This window comes from Agrilus planipennis, unplaced genomic scaffold (genome assembly GCF_000699045.2).
Source record: "Agrilus planipennis isolate EAB-ADULT unplaced genomic scaffold, Apla_2.0 scaffold355, whole genome shotgun sequence".
In the NCBI taxonomy this organism is placed as follows: domain Eukaryota; kingdom Metazoa; phylum Arthropoda; class Insecta; order Coleoptera; family Buprestidae; genus Agrilus; species Agrilus planipennis.
Genome location: NW_020440754.1, coordinates 130019 through 145375, shown reverse-complemented (window position 1 = coordinate 145375; position 15357 = coordinate 130019). Strand labels below are relative to the sequence as shown.

Below are 15357 nucleotides of genomic sequence, written 5' to 3'. Positions count from 1 at the left end.
GCACTTATTGATTTGCAGTTTAGCTTATTTATTGATTACTTTGTAAATAACAAATGCATGAAAAATTACGTGTTTTAGAAGAAATGGAAAATAAAATAATTATTTCTTCTGAGGTCATCTTTTAATAGATGAACGTTTACTTATTTTTACTATAATTTGAGAATAATAAAAGTTTAATGACTTTTCCGATAATTTCTACAATTTGATATCATTTTATTACATTTCTGTTCTGTAAAGTGATGTGGCAGTAGATTAAATTTAGACGGTAAATTATTTTCAATTTAATGGCTTTTTTGTGAATGTTTGTTCTATTTTCTCATAAATTCTTTATTATTATTATTCTAAAATTAAATTATATCTACAATAAGTTTAAGGTTCCATGTAACGATGAATATAATTGCGCGTCTTTCTTTTGTGTTAAACCCGTTCCGAAAAAAATATGCAACATTAAAAACTCTGCAGAATTAGATCATATTCCATACTGAACATCTGCATGTAGTTATTTTTGAAAATGATACAAAAATAAAACAAAATCTTTTGGCCTCAGGTATTTCAGAACGGGCTGCTCTCTTCAAATCGTACGATTACTTACAGGATATTTGTTAAGACAGGAACTTTCGGTATTTCCTGAAGATCCTTCTTCACACATCGGACATTCCTTCGATAACAAATACATGAAGACGGACAGACTGACGGGGCTAGATTCCTGTATTGTGCCGAAACAAATTCCGCCAGGCAACAAAGGACGAAAAAGAACGAAATCGAAGAGCGCATTATATATTTTAATTTATTTGACAGTCAGTTTAATTCATCACATTTTCACACATCGAATCAGAATCGTAAACGCCGTGATATTCTGGTGGAAGTTGTGAGCGTCACACATCAACAATCCTTCGCAACACTCGCAATGGAACTGATGTGAATGGATATGAAACAGTGAAACTGAATACTGAAATCAAGTTTGTGTTGCTGAAAGTTTACATACAACTAAAGCCCAGCTCTGAGTGAGATCAGCGATGCTTCGGGCCAAAGAAATTCGTGCTGGGGAACGGATTTATGTACACACGCTTAGCATCACATAGATCCATTATATAATATAAGATATACCTAAGACACATTACATACAGGGTCATCTAAATATGATGGTCCATCCAAAATTTTTGAAACATTCCAAAAAGAATGTGAGTGCTTCAAATAATGAGCATTTTGCCTCGTTATCAATTTATTTAGAAACAACAAAAAAGAAATGATTTGATTCAATTGTTTCAAAGTATCTATAGTTCGAATGGGAAGAAAGAATGGCTGCTTTCCAAGAGAAAGTTTAACACAATAATTTTAGGTTCAAGACCTGATTAAGTTCTTGGACATCTTATTAGATCTCATCATCACGCCATAGACAGGCTTTCATTACCTGGATAGTTAATATTCATTATTATCTTGAAATATTGTTCACGTCTTTATTGTTGATTGCTGTAAAGTCATGGTAATCTTTAGCGTGTTGCTTTTAGACAAAAAATACCCCCGAATGTGAAATAAAATTTCAGTTTGAGACGGTAGATAATAATCAAATATTTAGCATGCAAGTATCCTGATGCTGATTACTGGTATTAAGATAACAAACCATTAAAATTTCATAACCTACCCGTCCTCCATCTGACCCGTCTACCTAAAATTATGGGTTCAGTGATTACATGTTAGCGTCTTCGAAATTACGAGAGGTTGTTATATTCAACTAAAGATTTTTTTGGAAACGAGTAGGTACACAAAATCAATTACCAGAAGCACACATCATACTTTTTAAAATTTGTTTGCAATCCCTGTTTCTTTTTTCGATGCATGATGATACACACTCAAATGACTTACTATTTAATAATAATGTCGTCTAATTATTAGAGCAGTATGAGTCTAAAGTCTTAAATGTAGAAAATTGAGTTCATGTAAAGTAAACTGAAGATCTGCTCCTATTTTTGAAGGCAGACACTCAATGGTGTGAGCAGAAAATCGTGTTATTTACCCATAAGAAATCGTCAGTTCTTAGATTCTACTTATTAAACAGTTCAAATGGAGTATCCATGTGATACTGATACCATTGATGAAGTAGACACTACTGTGTATTCAAAGTCTTTTTCTTATTCGTACAATTGTTTAATTGGTATCTAAGTTAACAAAAATTTTAATATTATCAAGGGGTTTTTAATTCTGTCATGATCCAGTCGAGAACGCTTCTGACCTTTATAAAAACGAATGGAGCTTTCTTTCGTGGACATGAATCGGAAATCCATGAAGCAATTCCAACAAGAACCCCATGCCTTATCAGAGGACTGCCGCTGTCGACAATACAAGCCGTTGAATCATAATTTCCTTTTGTACATAGCATATCATTGGACAGTTTTGGCGTCGAAACCAGACCTACTGCATGGACTATGCCATAATGACATTCTAAAAATGGTTAGAGTTTATAACAAAAAAGAAACTGGCGTACTAGAAAACTGTTAAAATATGATAGTGAATTACCAATGCTGTCGATTATTTCAACGACTGCGTATTTGAGAAAGTTTTTGTTTGAAAGATTTGCAGAATTCCAGCCAACAACAACAGCTGTCCCGAAATGTTGCTGCTTTGAATCCGGAAGCAATACTGGCTTAACCGATTTAGTCCAGATCAACGGAAACCCAAGTTTAATCAACGAAACATCGAACGAAGTTAAACCATTTCCACTACAAGTTAGAAAACTATTTATACTTGATTGATTGAAATTATTTGGTATATTGTTAACTTTACAGCTGAGCAAAGTTCTCACCAAAAGTGTTCCAAGCATTGAACTAAAGGCTCTTACTTAAAGTGGTTTAGCTTAGCAGTTAAAGCCCCAATTACATTTTAAAATATAAAGACTTGAAGATCTTTGAATTTCGTATCATAAAGCAATTTTATAAATTAAATTGTTTACTTTTTCGTGAAAGGCTACCCAGCTATGATTAATTTCTTATTTCCTGTATACTTACCCTATCCAAAACGGATGTTCAACAATACGAGTAACATTTCTGTACTGGGCCCCATGCGTTCCTACAGCTCGTGAACTTAAAATGCCAACAGCGACTCTAAAATCCCTTCGAAGTAAGAAATGGCAACTGGCGGAAGTAAGTACCCAACTATTCGAAACTATGGCACCAGAACAAACATGAAAATATTCTGTTGCCCCCAACAACTTTTTCATTATTTGTAAAGAAGCTACGTAGGGAAATTGATAAGTATTAGCTCGCTTTCCATAACCAACGTCTGTTTTATCCACCTTTGTGGGAAATGCATCTAAAATGTATCCCTTTCGTTTTATAAGTTTCACAATCACATAAAAGTCTTATTATCTCTTCCCCTTAATGCATATTCTCGAAAAATAGATTAATCTTATTAAAAAAATCAAAATACCATAATTATTATTTATCTTGTTTTAATTTTTTATTAAAGTTATATTTGTATGTCACCTACCTTGAGTTATTAAAATTACTAAATAAAAAATCACCACCACAGGTTTCATTACGAAGACTTAACAAGAAAATGGAAATTTTGGACAATTTCTTTAATTTATAGTCGCCATTCGAAGCAATTGTACAAATCTATATGGAATATCAGTTGTTATGCAAAACATCTATCGGCAGTTCAAAGTGATTCTATACATATATCGATCTTTCAATTGTTAATATTGATTTTTGGTGTGGCAAAATGCTTGAATGGTTATCATGTAGATAAGACCAAAACTTGGTACAAAAAAAAAACACAATGGCTAATAATATCAAATTGAAAAGGAAGAACTATTTTTTTGGGCCATGAAGGAATAGACAAAAGCTAAATGATAAAGCATGAAGAAAATAATTAAAAATGTAGTAATGATTGATGTAAATCTGCAGATATTTCGTTCGGTATCATCCAATTAGTCCAATTCGTGTATTTTACGAAATCCTTATTCTGGCTCCTACTGGACTTTATGACAAAAACACATGAAGAAGAAGATTCAAGATAAAATAATAAAAAAAAATACAGACACGTTATTTATTTGGTACGAATACATCTACAAACTATAATAATATCCTTTCATCTAAACAACTAATCCATACAAGGTACATACAAAAATAATCGCATAATCCATAATTGGCTGACGTACTTAATCCAATTGAAACCTAAAAGCGAACGACCGAGTTGTTATACATACATAAATTACATAGATGATATTCGTAGAGTATAAAACTGAACTAAAACCTCACAACTCTTTGCAATATTGCGTTTTCACTTATCGTCCTTTTCGTTTTCGGTAACCTTCGAAGGTCAGCATAACGTCAAGTATATGGTGCGTTCTCTAATTTTGTGGAATCGCTTCTGTTCTACCGCCTTCTTGGCCTGATCGTGATTCGTAAATATGACCTTTGCTTCACCGGAAGGAGTGCCATTTTCGTTATATCTTCTCAAAACGTTGTCCGGAGGTATGTCGAATCCATCGAAGAACTGAAGAATTTCATCTAAACCTGCTTTATAAGGAACGTTTTCCATCAATACAGTGCATCCGGGAATGCCAACGTCACCTCCGTGCTGAGGTGGAGGAAGCATATGGGGATGGTGGAATCTACGCATGAAACCCCTAGGACCCATGCCTCTGGGCATGAAATTGTTTCTGGGAAAGAAATGGGGAACGGGAGGGTGAATTATAGGAACTGGAGGAGGAGCGCTTTGTGACAAAATCCCTAATCTAGATTCCATTTCTTCTTTTGAAATTGAAGTGATGGAAACTTCTTTGGGACCTAAAGGAATCCCGTCCTTTTCTACAGCAGCAGCTGCATCTTGTAGAGAGGCAAACTCGCAGTAGGCAGTGCCGGTGAAACCTAAATGATTACTTAGTAAATGAATTTTTTCCGGTGCAACCCCTATATCAGAAAAAAAGTCTACGATATCACGATCAGTAGTTTTTAATGGCAATCCACTGATGTCGATAAATGTCGATTCGACCGAAGGAAATTCTTTTTCTTCCACAATTTGCACGTCATCGTCATTTTCATTCTCTTCTTCTTCGTCGTCTTGCTCTCTACTGATTTTATTAAACTCGTCGTCCGAACACGCCCTCACGTTAACCGGCTTCCCGTCGAAAGCCTGCACCTGTTTTTCACTAAGGGCCTTTTTAGCGTCATCGGAATTACTAAATTTAACATACGCCATGTGACATTTGTGTTTATTCGTCATTATTATCGACATTAACGGATATTCGCCGAAAATTTTCAAAATGTCCTGTTCTTTAGCATAAGACGGAAGATCTTCAACGACTAAACAGGAAAACACTTTTGGCGAAGGGATGAAATTGGGTTGTTGAGAACCGCGAACAAAATTTCTTCCGTTTCTTCCACCCCTGAAGTTCTGTGGAGGACCACCACCACCACCACCTTGGTGTCCCACTTCACCGTCTTTCTGTTCATCCGGAACATATCTGTCTACGGTTTCGTTGAAAACTTCGTCGTCAAGATGTTTTACTTCGACAACGTTGCCTCTTATCATGCCGCCGTCTTTTGTTAGAGCCACTTCTTTGTCTTCGGGATAGAAAAAACGAACGTACGTTATCCCGGTGCGTTTTCCGTATTCGTCATTGACGAACTTTATTCCTGTGTTATTGATAAAGAGTCCATGGAAAAACCGGCGAATTTCGCTGTAGCCACCGTAAAAGGGCTGGACCTGTACACAGGAATTTTGCATAGGCGTGTTTTGTTGACGATCATTCATTGGATTGAATTTGTTCATCGGTCTCCCTAGAAGACTCCTGGGTTGAGGACCATTTCCGTCCATACGATTGTTAAAGAGTCTGTTGCCCATAGAATTTAAGTTGGTATCATCTGCACTCCTATTGGGCATATTCTGGAAGTTGAGTCGTCCATCTGGACGAAAGGGTAGCCCACCAGGAGGCCAGGATTCCCTATTAGGTTGAAGCAAAAGGTTAGGGTTCGCTTGAAAATCAGGCTTATCAGTCAAACCGCCTAACGGTTTTAAGCCTGTCATGTTCCTTCTAAGTTCTTCCAGAGAATTCCCGACCAAGTTGTTCAACAGTCCAACGGCATGCTGTTGATTAGCCATCAGTAGCGGCGGTTGATCCATTGGGGGCGGTTCCCATACGCCAATTACTGCTGGTTTGTTAGAATTTCCTAATGAAGGGTTTGTTTTTTCTTCTGAGCGCTTTCGATCTTTGCTTCTACGATCTCTTTCTTTAGAACGAGTTCTATCTCGGCTACGGCTGCGATCCCGACGACGTCGATCTCTTCGATCTCTAGATCTGGATCGAGTTCGATCTCTTCGACGTCTGTCGCGTCGATCTCTATCTCTAGACCTGTCCTTACGATCTCTAGATCTCGATCTCGATCTTCTTCTACTTCTACGGTCTTTGTCTTTTGAGTTATCGTCTTTTTTAACTTCGGGGACCGCAGCTGGTACTACTGCTGGCATGATGGGGGTGAGAGGTGGGTTCGTTTGGGGAGTTTGCATAAACGCTGCAAGCGGATTTCTAGCCGCTTCAATTACTTTTTGCATTTCTGTTCGAGAACTGAGCATAAGTTTGATTTGAATTTCCTTAATTTTACCTCCGTTTCGATTAAACGCTTGACGAGCATCTTCGTCCGTACTGCAAAAGAAACGACATACTCTAACTATGATTACTAAGTTGTTAACAGTTTACTAGGCATTATTTTATTCAAAATCAGTCGGAGTGGGTTGGTAGAATATACAAAAAAAGGTAGTAAATATTTAGAGCCCGTTTAGTGTTTTCTCATTATCAGCAGGACCGTAACGGTAGGATTTATCGACGCGTAGTTATAAAATTATTATGAAAACATCTAATTACAGTTGCAGAATTTTATATTCAACAATATTTTTTAAACTTCTCATTTAAGTCAATAGTTAAGACACTTAGTGGTTTTTTTTTTAATGAGGACGAAATTTTTCATACGTAAGAAGAATTTAGAAGATGTACTACCAAATAGGTGCAAGAGGTATTTGTACAAATACAAAGAAAACAAAATATTTACTTATTTTTTTAACTTCTTTCTCAACAAAAATATTATCTATTAATAGTTTCAGAGAACTCCAAGACTTCTGCTATCTCTATCTAAAAATATTCTGACCACTGCAAGTTAGATATCGCAAAGGACACAATCTTTTTATTTTTCTTTTTGGTCAAAAGCAGTTTATATGTTACCTACTGTGAGTATAAAATTGCAAACGGATATTAAAAAACAAAACATTTAATGAAACTCAAACGTCTTCCTTTATTTAATCTCTACCTGAAAGCAATGAACGCATCTCCTTGTTCTCCTCCTACGATGTGAACACCTCCTTCGGGAATGCTTAATCCTTGAAAAAATTGACGGATATCTAGGGCATTTGCTGACCAGGGAAGATTCTGCAACCTTATAATCACGCTCATTTCGAGTCGGAGTTACAACCTAGAACGTAGAGGAGAAGCATGCAGACTCAAAAAAATTTTTGTTTTGTAACACTTGACTCTCATTTATTTCGTCCAGTAAATAGTAAATAATAAGAGAGATAAATAAAACACCAATACGACGCCTAAATACACTTTATTGTTGTATTTCTAGTTAAATAATACATTTTATTAAAACAGTTTATTTTGATATTTTTTTAAAACAATATTTGTTAAAAGAATTATCTTCTTGTAGGTCATTTGTATAGATACTTGTTTTTTTAGTCATTTAGATTTTCTAAAAATTGACTTAAGCACTACTACAAATTGTTATGTCTTCTTTTAATTCTTCCTTAAATTATATCGATAATTCCTTAGATCCTTCGGTGAGAAACATAGGAGATTTGAAAAAGAGAAAGCTATCGTACTAGACCTTTAGCAAATTCGTTGAAAAATCTTCGACGATGAAGTCCATCTTTTTTTGTGGAAAAGTAACAAAATGTCCTTTGTCCAGCTGAAGTGTCCGCTTTATTAATGAATAATCTTCTCAAAACAGGTGCACAACAAAATTAAAACCGTAAGTAGTTGACGTTCAGTGTTGAATTTTGAGAGCGTATTTTCTTTATCTTAATAAGTTTTTGCTAAGTTTAAAGAATTGATGAGCAACAGAAAACACTGGGATTGCTCCTGTCACTAGTAGAATTTTTCTTTTAACAATGACCTAGACGAATTACAACCCCCATGTAGGAACTCACGACAGCTTGGCCCAAGATTGTCCAATTCTGGAGATTGGCAACCAATATTGGACCAAGCATGGCAAATGCCTGATTTACCACTTCAGCCCAAGTTTGGTCCACAACTCGATAGCCAGTACTGAACCAAGACTTGGTGAACTAATCCAAGATTGGGCCAAGACTTTTCGAACAATATTAACTCGAGTGGGCAGCTAATATTATGCCAAAACTTGATAAACAAAATTAATCCAAGATTCTTTGATCCAGTATTAACAAACCCATTCTTGACTGCAGAATAATTGATCAAACTTGGTAAAACGTTAATAAACCTAGCCTTGGCATTTGAAAATTGTCCGAATTTTGGACCTATATTGACAAACCAATGCTTGACTGTCCCAGTAGTGGACCAAACTTGGCAAAACATGTATCTAGCCTTGGCATTTGCAGATTGACAAGCCTATGTTTGACTTCCCACTATTGGCCTAGGTTTAGGCCTGTCGTCAACTCAGGCATTTCCATCGTGGACAATGAATAAATAATTAGTTAAACAATCCCACTATGAATAAGAACAAAGAAATCCTTGATCAATAATTTTTTGATAAAGCATCGATCAAATCGAAGGGGTCGCTTAAAAAGAGCACACTGATTTCTGCTGTTAACTGAAGTGTTTCATATGATACACAAGGGCCTTACCAAGGTATCTATTTCTCCAACTGATTTTGAATCGGCGATGCTAGGAGCCTATACCTATTGGCCTTCTGTATAGGCTGCGTTGGACAAGTAGATAACTTATTAAGATCCTTGACTAACATAAGAAATACTTCATTTGACAACGATATACTACCATAACTAGATATTAATCCCAGTATTTTATCACTCATCAATTTTTTAAAAGCGTCTTCCAATGAATGCCTTCCTCTTTCAAAATTGATGTTTCAGAATCAATTTTGATAAAACAGGAAAGTAATTGGCTCAAAAATAGCAACTTTCTATTATCTTTTTTTTGCAGAAAGTATATTTAAGTCCTTTTGATTCATACTTTAAAGTTTGGTTTTCATTACCAAGAACGCAATCCATACTAATATCCATTTTAAGAATACTTAGGCACATTTTAGTTTGTAAAGCTTACAACTGTCTAATTGTAGTTAGTAGAGTACTACAACTTCTAGAAAAGCATCTTATTGATTATCGGTTTGTTACTATGCAACTCGAGAACCACTAGACCGATTTTTATAACGTTTTCACTATTACATCCGGATTTATTGTGAGTTATGTTTTAACCAAGAGTGATGAGATACACGGTGTTTATAAATACTTTAAACTTAGGAAATACTTCATATTCCTCGACAACGTTTTCACTGTTGTGGAGAGCAATCGGGGGAAAAGGTCCAGAATTGATGTTAAAACCAATTCAGTCTCAACAGTCCATGGTGTAGGTAAAAGTCTGGACTCGTCCATGATACTTTATTTTAAGTATCAGTAAACTAGTTCCCGCGAGATGTGAATGTTGGTTACTCAATAACGACGAAAACAAGTATCTTATACTCATTAAACTGGCTTAAGTTCTTATAAGTACATGTCGCATTGGACAAATAAGTGTAAGTCCAATAAATACAATTTTGCTCAAAAGATTTTGACAGTTCGGTTGGGTTAGATCAGCTTTTAGAGAAGCAGGTGATATTTTCGGATAGACGTGACAAATAAATGTGTAATTTCTCTTCGATACACATTTTACCCTATCTGGGCAATAAGAATCACACGCCGTCATACACGACCTTTTCTCAATATTAGTAAAACAAGTCGTTCCCGTAAGATGTGACTGAAAGTTTTAGTCAACAACGTAGAAAATCAGCCTTATACTATACTTATTAAATTAGCTCTCAAAGTACGCCGTCTTGAACAAACATAATGGCGTCCACACGCCATCTTGCATGAAACAATTTATGTTAAAATGTCTGACTTCCTCTAGCGGCTTCATGTGAAATGCAACTAATTATATACGTATATCTTCTCGGAATTTAGGTGACTATCGATTTTATCTCTAAAGGTAGCTTGGAGAAAGGAAATTCTTTCAAAAACAAAACCTTATTTCTATAAGACTAGCTCATTGAGAATTATTATTTATTATTTAACCAAGACTACTATCAGCAGAAATTCAATATAAATTGGTTGTAAGCATACTCTAGGGACTGGCGATATTTGGATGTGATAAACGAGTGCAATTATAAAGGGAAGTTTGCATGAAATCCTTATAATACGCTCTGTTTTCAAGTTCATTTTAGTATAAGTGATTACTCATTTGTAATAAAGCTGGACAGCAAGTTATAATTAATATCAACTTGAGTCCATAATAAAACAGTATTTTATTATAGCACCACCACAAAATTAACGTGCAAGACCTGAGTCATTCACAAGCATTTTAATAGCAAAACAAAGAAGCACAAGTTTGTTTCTTTAGAGTACTCTTCGATGGTAACCGAGAGGTCGAAATAATACTGTTGGAGATTTTCTAAAATGTAGCCAAAAAAGCATCCTTTGTTTTGATATTACAATGTTTAACAATCATTCCCATAAAATCCATTGACTTTATCACAAACATTTTGTTTAAAACCCAAAATTATAAATCTATTGGTCCTTAGATAAAGCATTTTATTAGCCAATATACTGATGCAGTAATAAACCGAAGGTAAAACCGCTAATCTCGACAGCACCCTTGTAGAATCACTGAAGTTCAACTTAATATTTACCCTTATTTTGTGTAATAATAAGGACAAAGCAAATTTTAAGTGAAGGGACGGCAACATTAGTAACAATTACACAGAACCATCCTATTTTCATGATCAAATAAAGCATTGAACAATCTTTTTTCTCATCTAAGAGAAAAAGAGAAATATTTTATACTGAAAACCGTGTTTGTAGAATTTTCCTATTTCATTTTAAAAAACCTAAATTTTTTAGTACTCAGACTAGAAAGAGAGAGAAAAGTACCATCGATGACTTACCTGTAAATAACGTGGTTGTTTTTATCAGCATTTTCATGTCTCTCGTTCAATAAATGAAAGCAAATCTGTGTTTCAAAATAGCCTTTTATCAATACCCTCTCTTCTTATAGAGTCCCATGATTATGGGCATCCCCTATGTACTACTTTTTTTTAAATTCAGTGAAGAAGGAATAAATTTAAAAGAAGTTGTTAAAGAATGCGTCAAGAGGTTCAACAAATTTATTTTAACGCCAACAGGATCATAATCTCAATTTAGGTAATACGATTTAAATACGAAACGAGTGAGATCTATACGATAAGCTACAAATCCTTTCTTTCAATATGCTTCAGAATTAATTAGCGGTAAAGGCATTTTGTCAATTTTTTATTTTTTTTTCGAACAGATTTGGAAATCAAACCATCCCATTATATATAAGATTGATTTGCATGCAATAGTGGCAATAGTTCAACGGTGCAACCAACTTTGGGGGTAGAAGACATTATTTATGTACATGATATTCTCTTTAAACTAAGCTTTTCTATAAGGAACATTAAGTTCTTACACAGTAATTTATCGAACTTATTAGTTCTCATCCGCACGCCATAGGTAATTTAAATAAATCGCCCATCAGACTGGTGATGTACTACTCTTAACTGGGAAGTACAGCCTTTTCTAATTTGGGCACAAGTTAGCACCTTTTTTTTATCGAAAACGACAGAAATCTTTCAAATGATTATGATCTTTTTCATCAAATTATTGATTAATGACACTTTTATATCGATTGATTTTCTACAAGACACCACTCTGTAGACTGCGCGTAGTCAGATGGAGTACAAGCGAAAGTAGTTGCTCCCATCGAGAAGACTCACCGTTGCCCTAAGTCCTTAAGGTACAGACTTGAAAAAGCAAAAATCTAGATAGTTAATCTTTAACTGCCTAAATTGTTTGCTTATTCATATCCAAACTAAAGGGAAGAAATGGAGAACAGACTTGAGCTTGTTATAGAATTTACGTTAGTCAACGCCCTAGAAACTATTTTCAGGAATAGATAAGGATAATAACTTATTTATTTGTGAAATTATTAGTGAAAATATGAAAACTTAATAGAGTAATTTAGGTATACTGTATTAAGTTCATTCGCCCTTTTGTGTTCTCCTTGAAGAACTACTATTTAATTTTAAATAAAATTTAACAGCATTGAAACTGAAGATAAGTCAACCAATAAACGAAACATTTATGTGCATAAATTAAGATAACACATTTGTGTTAAGGACATGTATTACTCAATAATAAACAAAGTTAATTCATTATGAATTGGTAAAATCAATCAGTATTATTAGTGGTAGTTTTAAAGCAATAATAAGTTGCTATTATTAGGATTTGAAACTTATTTAGATCCAACCATACATTTTTCGCTTTTTTCATTGCAAGTTTATCTGAGAAAAAATGTTCAGTAGCTTCATCAATCAAAACGATCAGACATCGAATAGACACACTAGCCGCGGAAGTGCATGTTCTACTCCTTTTTCTTAATTATTCTTATTTTTAGCGCTATTATCTGTTTCAAAATAGTACATGTTTAAACAAAAACATTCTTAATTTTGTGATACGACGCTACTTTCAGCATATTTATATTTATATTATTATATGCTAGTTCTTCCCCCCTATCAGTCCCTGTGAGCTCGAAACTGTTAGCACCATTGCTTCGAGTGGTCGAAATTCACTTTTGTGAACAATATGTTTAATCACTTTCATTGTGTTAAAAATTGTTTGAAGAACGTTTCGATTAGAATTGTTTATATTCATGCGCTTTAAAGCATTGACATCAGTGACACCGATAGTTAGAGAGCAAGAGTTGGATTTGCCCTGTGCTGAAAGCACTCATAATTTTTTTTATATATATGTTAGCCNGTTTATTCGTATTGTCAATAGTCGGCCATTTTTATTGCTCCACTATGACGTAGTGTCGGCCATCATTCTTTTCTAATTGTTGCTGTTGTCGGCCATCATTCTTTTTCAATTGTTGTCGCATTGTTACCGATGTCGGCCATCATTATTTTCTAATTGTTGCTGTTGTCGGCCATCATTCTTTTTCAATTGTTGTCGCATTGTCACTGATGTCGGCCATTATGGTTTTTTAATAGATATATAGTAATCAATGGTTAAAATTTAAAGGAATTGTTTGTAAATAGGTATGCGACACATCGTACACTTCCGAATAAGAAATTGCTGGTACTAACTTTCACTTACGTAATATTACTTCTTTTATATATAATATTATAAACGATTTTTATTTTCACACAAAAATAGCAGACCAAAAGAAGGCATTGGATAATAAAAGTAGCAGCAAACATTACATATATTTAGAATAATTCATATGTCGACAAGAGAACAATAAATGCTGATCGTGAAAGCCTACCCACTGTTACATACGAAAACAATACGACCTTTGTAGGAATAAACTATGTTCTCAAGTCTTCTTTGCAATCCCATTCATAAAAGCAGAACGATAAAAAAAATGTTTTCCCATCCACAATCTAAATATATTTATCCTTCCAACAATTCATTTTCCAGTTTATTTGTTGTTAATTTAGGCTTAATTTGAATACACGTAGCTTTTTTTAGCGTTTTAATCGCTGATTGTGAAAGATTTATTAATGTAGAAAATAATCGTTTATAAAATTATTTCTTAAGCTTAAACTTTCAAAAAGTTTGTAATAAATAAAAAATTTATTTTATGGTTTTTAAAAGTTTAAGTAGCATTCGACATTGGTGTTAATAAACTTTGCAATTAGTTAAAACAACTATTAGTTTTACTTATGTCTTATTGTGAATATTTAATGCGAGCAAACATTCATAGTAGGTAATCCACTATTTTTAATTAATTATCAGCTTATTTCATCAATTAGAAAAAAGTGATACAATATACGAAATTTAACAACAGAAACGATGCCAAATGTTTACCTTACAAAAATGAGGACACAAATCCTTTCAAAAATTAGAATGACAAATATTTCAACGTATTTAGACTGTTCAGATATGCACTAAAGACTAAAAGGTACAGAAACAAATGGAAGACACTCTAATTGAAAGCTAATTTGAGTAACTTAACCAGCATAAGCTGCTTCGTATTGTAATAATATAAGTACAACACAGCTTACCCATAAGAAATTAAATAAAACAATGTCATTGAATTAAAAGTAATAAACATAAAATTAGTTAAAAATTAGAGTAATCTAGCAAACCATAACTGTATGTAACATAATATGTACAGTTATGTTACTACCAAGCATGAATTCTTGCGACCCTCTTTTTTATTTAATATTAAATGCCAGTTAATATAATAGGTGTGTAGTTTATTCAAATACAACATGTATTAGAAAGTTGTGTCCACATATTTATGCAGAGTAATTTCTTCTCTTAATACTGTTGGGGCCAGTTTAAAGGATAAATATATGTACGTATGTGTAATATAGAAAGACAGATCCAGGACTTGCAATCAAAGAACTGCTGTAAATGAATGAATACATATGCAGTAAAGCTTATAGCCTTTAGAGGCACTTAATAGATACTACGTCAACTGAAAGAATTGAAGTCCAAAGTGGAGCTCCTACTACGATAACACAATATTCCTTATGTAGTATTTCGTGGTCTCATGGTTTAAATTCAACAGAAATTAAGTAAATTATTACACTTAAACAATAATTACACCTGTATAAAGAACTGAACGCCCTTTATGTTGGAGGATAACCAATATTCCCAGAACTAATCACCACATTTGTAGTGTTGGATTTATCCTTCATTTTGCACTCATGTAGACTTCACATCCACTAAAATGTTACACCTGAATGAGAGCTATTAGAACAATTAATAACTTCGTTTTAAAAACCAGCATTCACAACAGCGTCCACTATACAATGATGCTTACGTAAAGTTTCGAGAAGTTAGCGTTATTTAATAACTTACCTTGGAAAATAAAACAAAATCTTCACCCGGAACCAAAAGTATGTTACTAAGAAAGAAGTCTTTTATAAAAATATCTTGAAATTATTAAAATTTATGAAAATGCACTAATAATAAGAATATTTGGATGTCTAATGTCAAACAGTTCATAAACAAAATGGTGGCAAGCCATCTCGACCAATGAAAAGTGGCTAAGTAGCAGAGCTTTATTGGAAGAAGTGCAAATAGTTTCAGCTT

The 15357-nt window shown here is 34.0% G+C and overlaps 3 protein-coding genes across 3 annotated transcripts in view; all 3 read right to left on the bottom strand.

Moving 5' to 3' along the window:
* The window catches only part of LOC108742770 (peroxidasin), a 28282-nt gene extending 27287 nt beyond the window's left edge, over positions 1–995 (bottom strand). Inside the window, exon 1 of the mRNA XM_018478087.2 lies at positions 593–995. Within this exon, the coding sequence (XP_018333589.1) occupies positions 593–774 (182 nt within the window). The 5' untranslated portion in view covers positions 775–995. The remainder of the gene's footprint in view (positions 1–592) is intronic.
* A 1154-nt stretch (positions 996–2149) lies between these two features.
* Positions 2150–3933, bottom strand: LOC108742773 (trypsin-7-like). The gene is made up of 4 exons (XM_018478090.1): positions 3484–3933; positions 3003–3306; positions 2515–2717; positions 2150–2439 (listed from the first exon to the last, which is right to left on the bottom strand). The coding sequence occupies exons 1-4, from the start codon at positions 3530–3532 to the stop codon at positions 2183–2185; spliced, it is 813 nt and encodes a 270-aa protein (XP_018333592.1). The 5' UTR covers positions 3533–3933; the 3' UTR covers positions 2150–2182.
* A 97-nt stretch (positions 3934–4030) lies between these two features.
* On the bottom strand, positions 4031–15282 carry LOC108742772. Its single transcript, XM_018478089.1, has 3 exons — positions 15124–15282; positions 7302–7463; positions 4031–6643 (listed from the first exon to the last, which is right to left on the bottom strand). The coding sequence occupies exons 2-3, from the start codon at positions 7442–7444 to the stop codon at positions 4318–4320; spliced, it is 2469 nt and encodes an 822-aa protein (XP_018333591.1). The 5' UTR covers positions 7445–7463; positions 15124–15282; the 3' UTR covers positions 4031–4317.
* Positions 15283–15357: the final 75 nt, after the last annotated feature.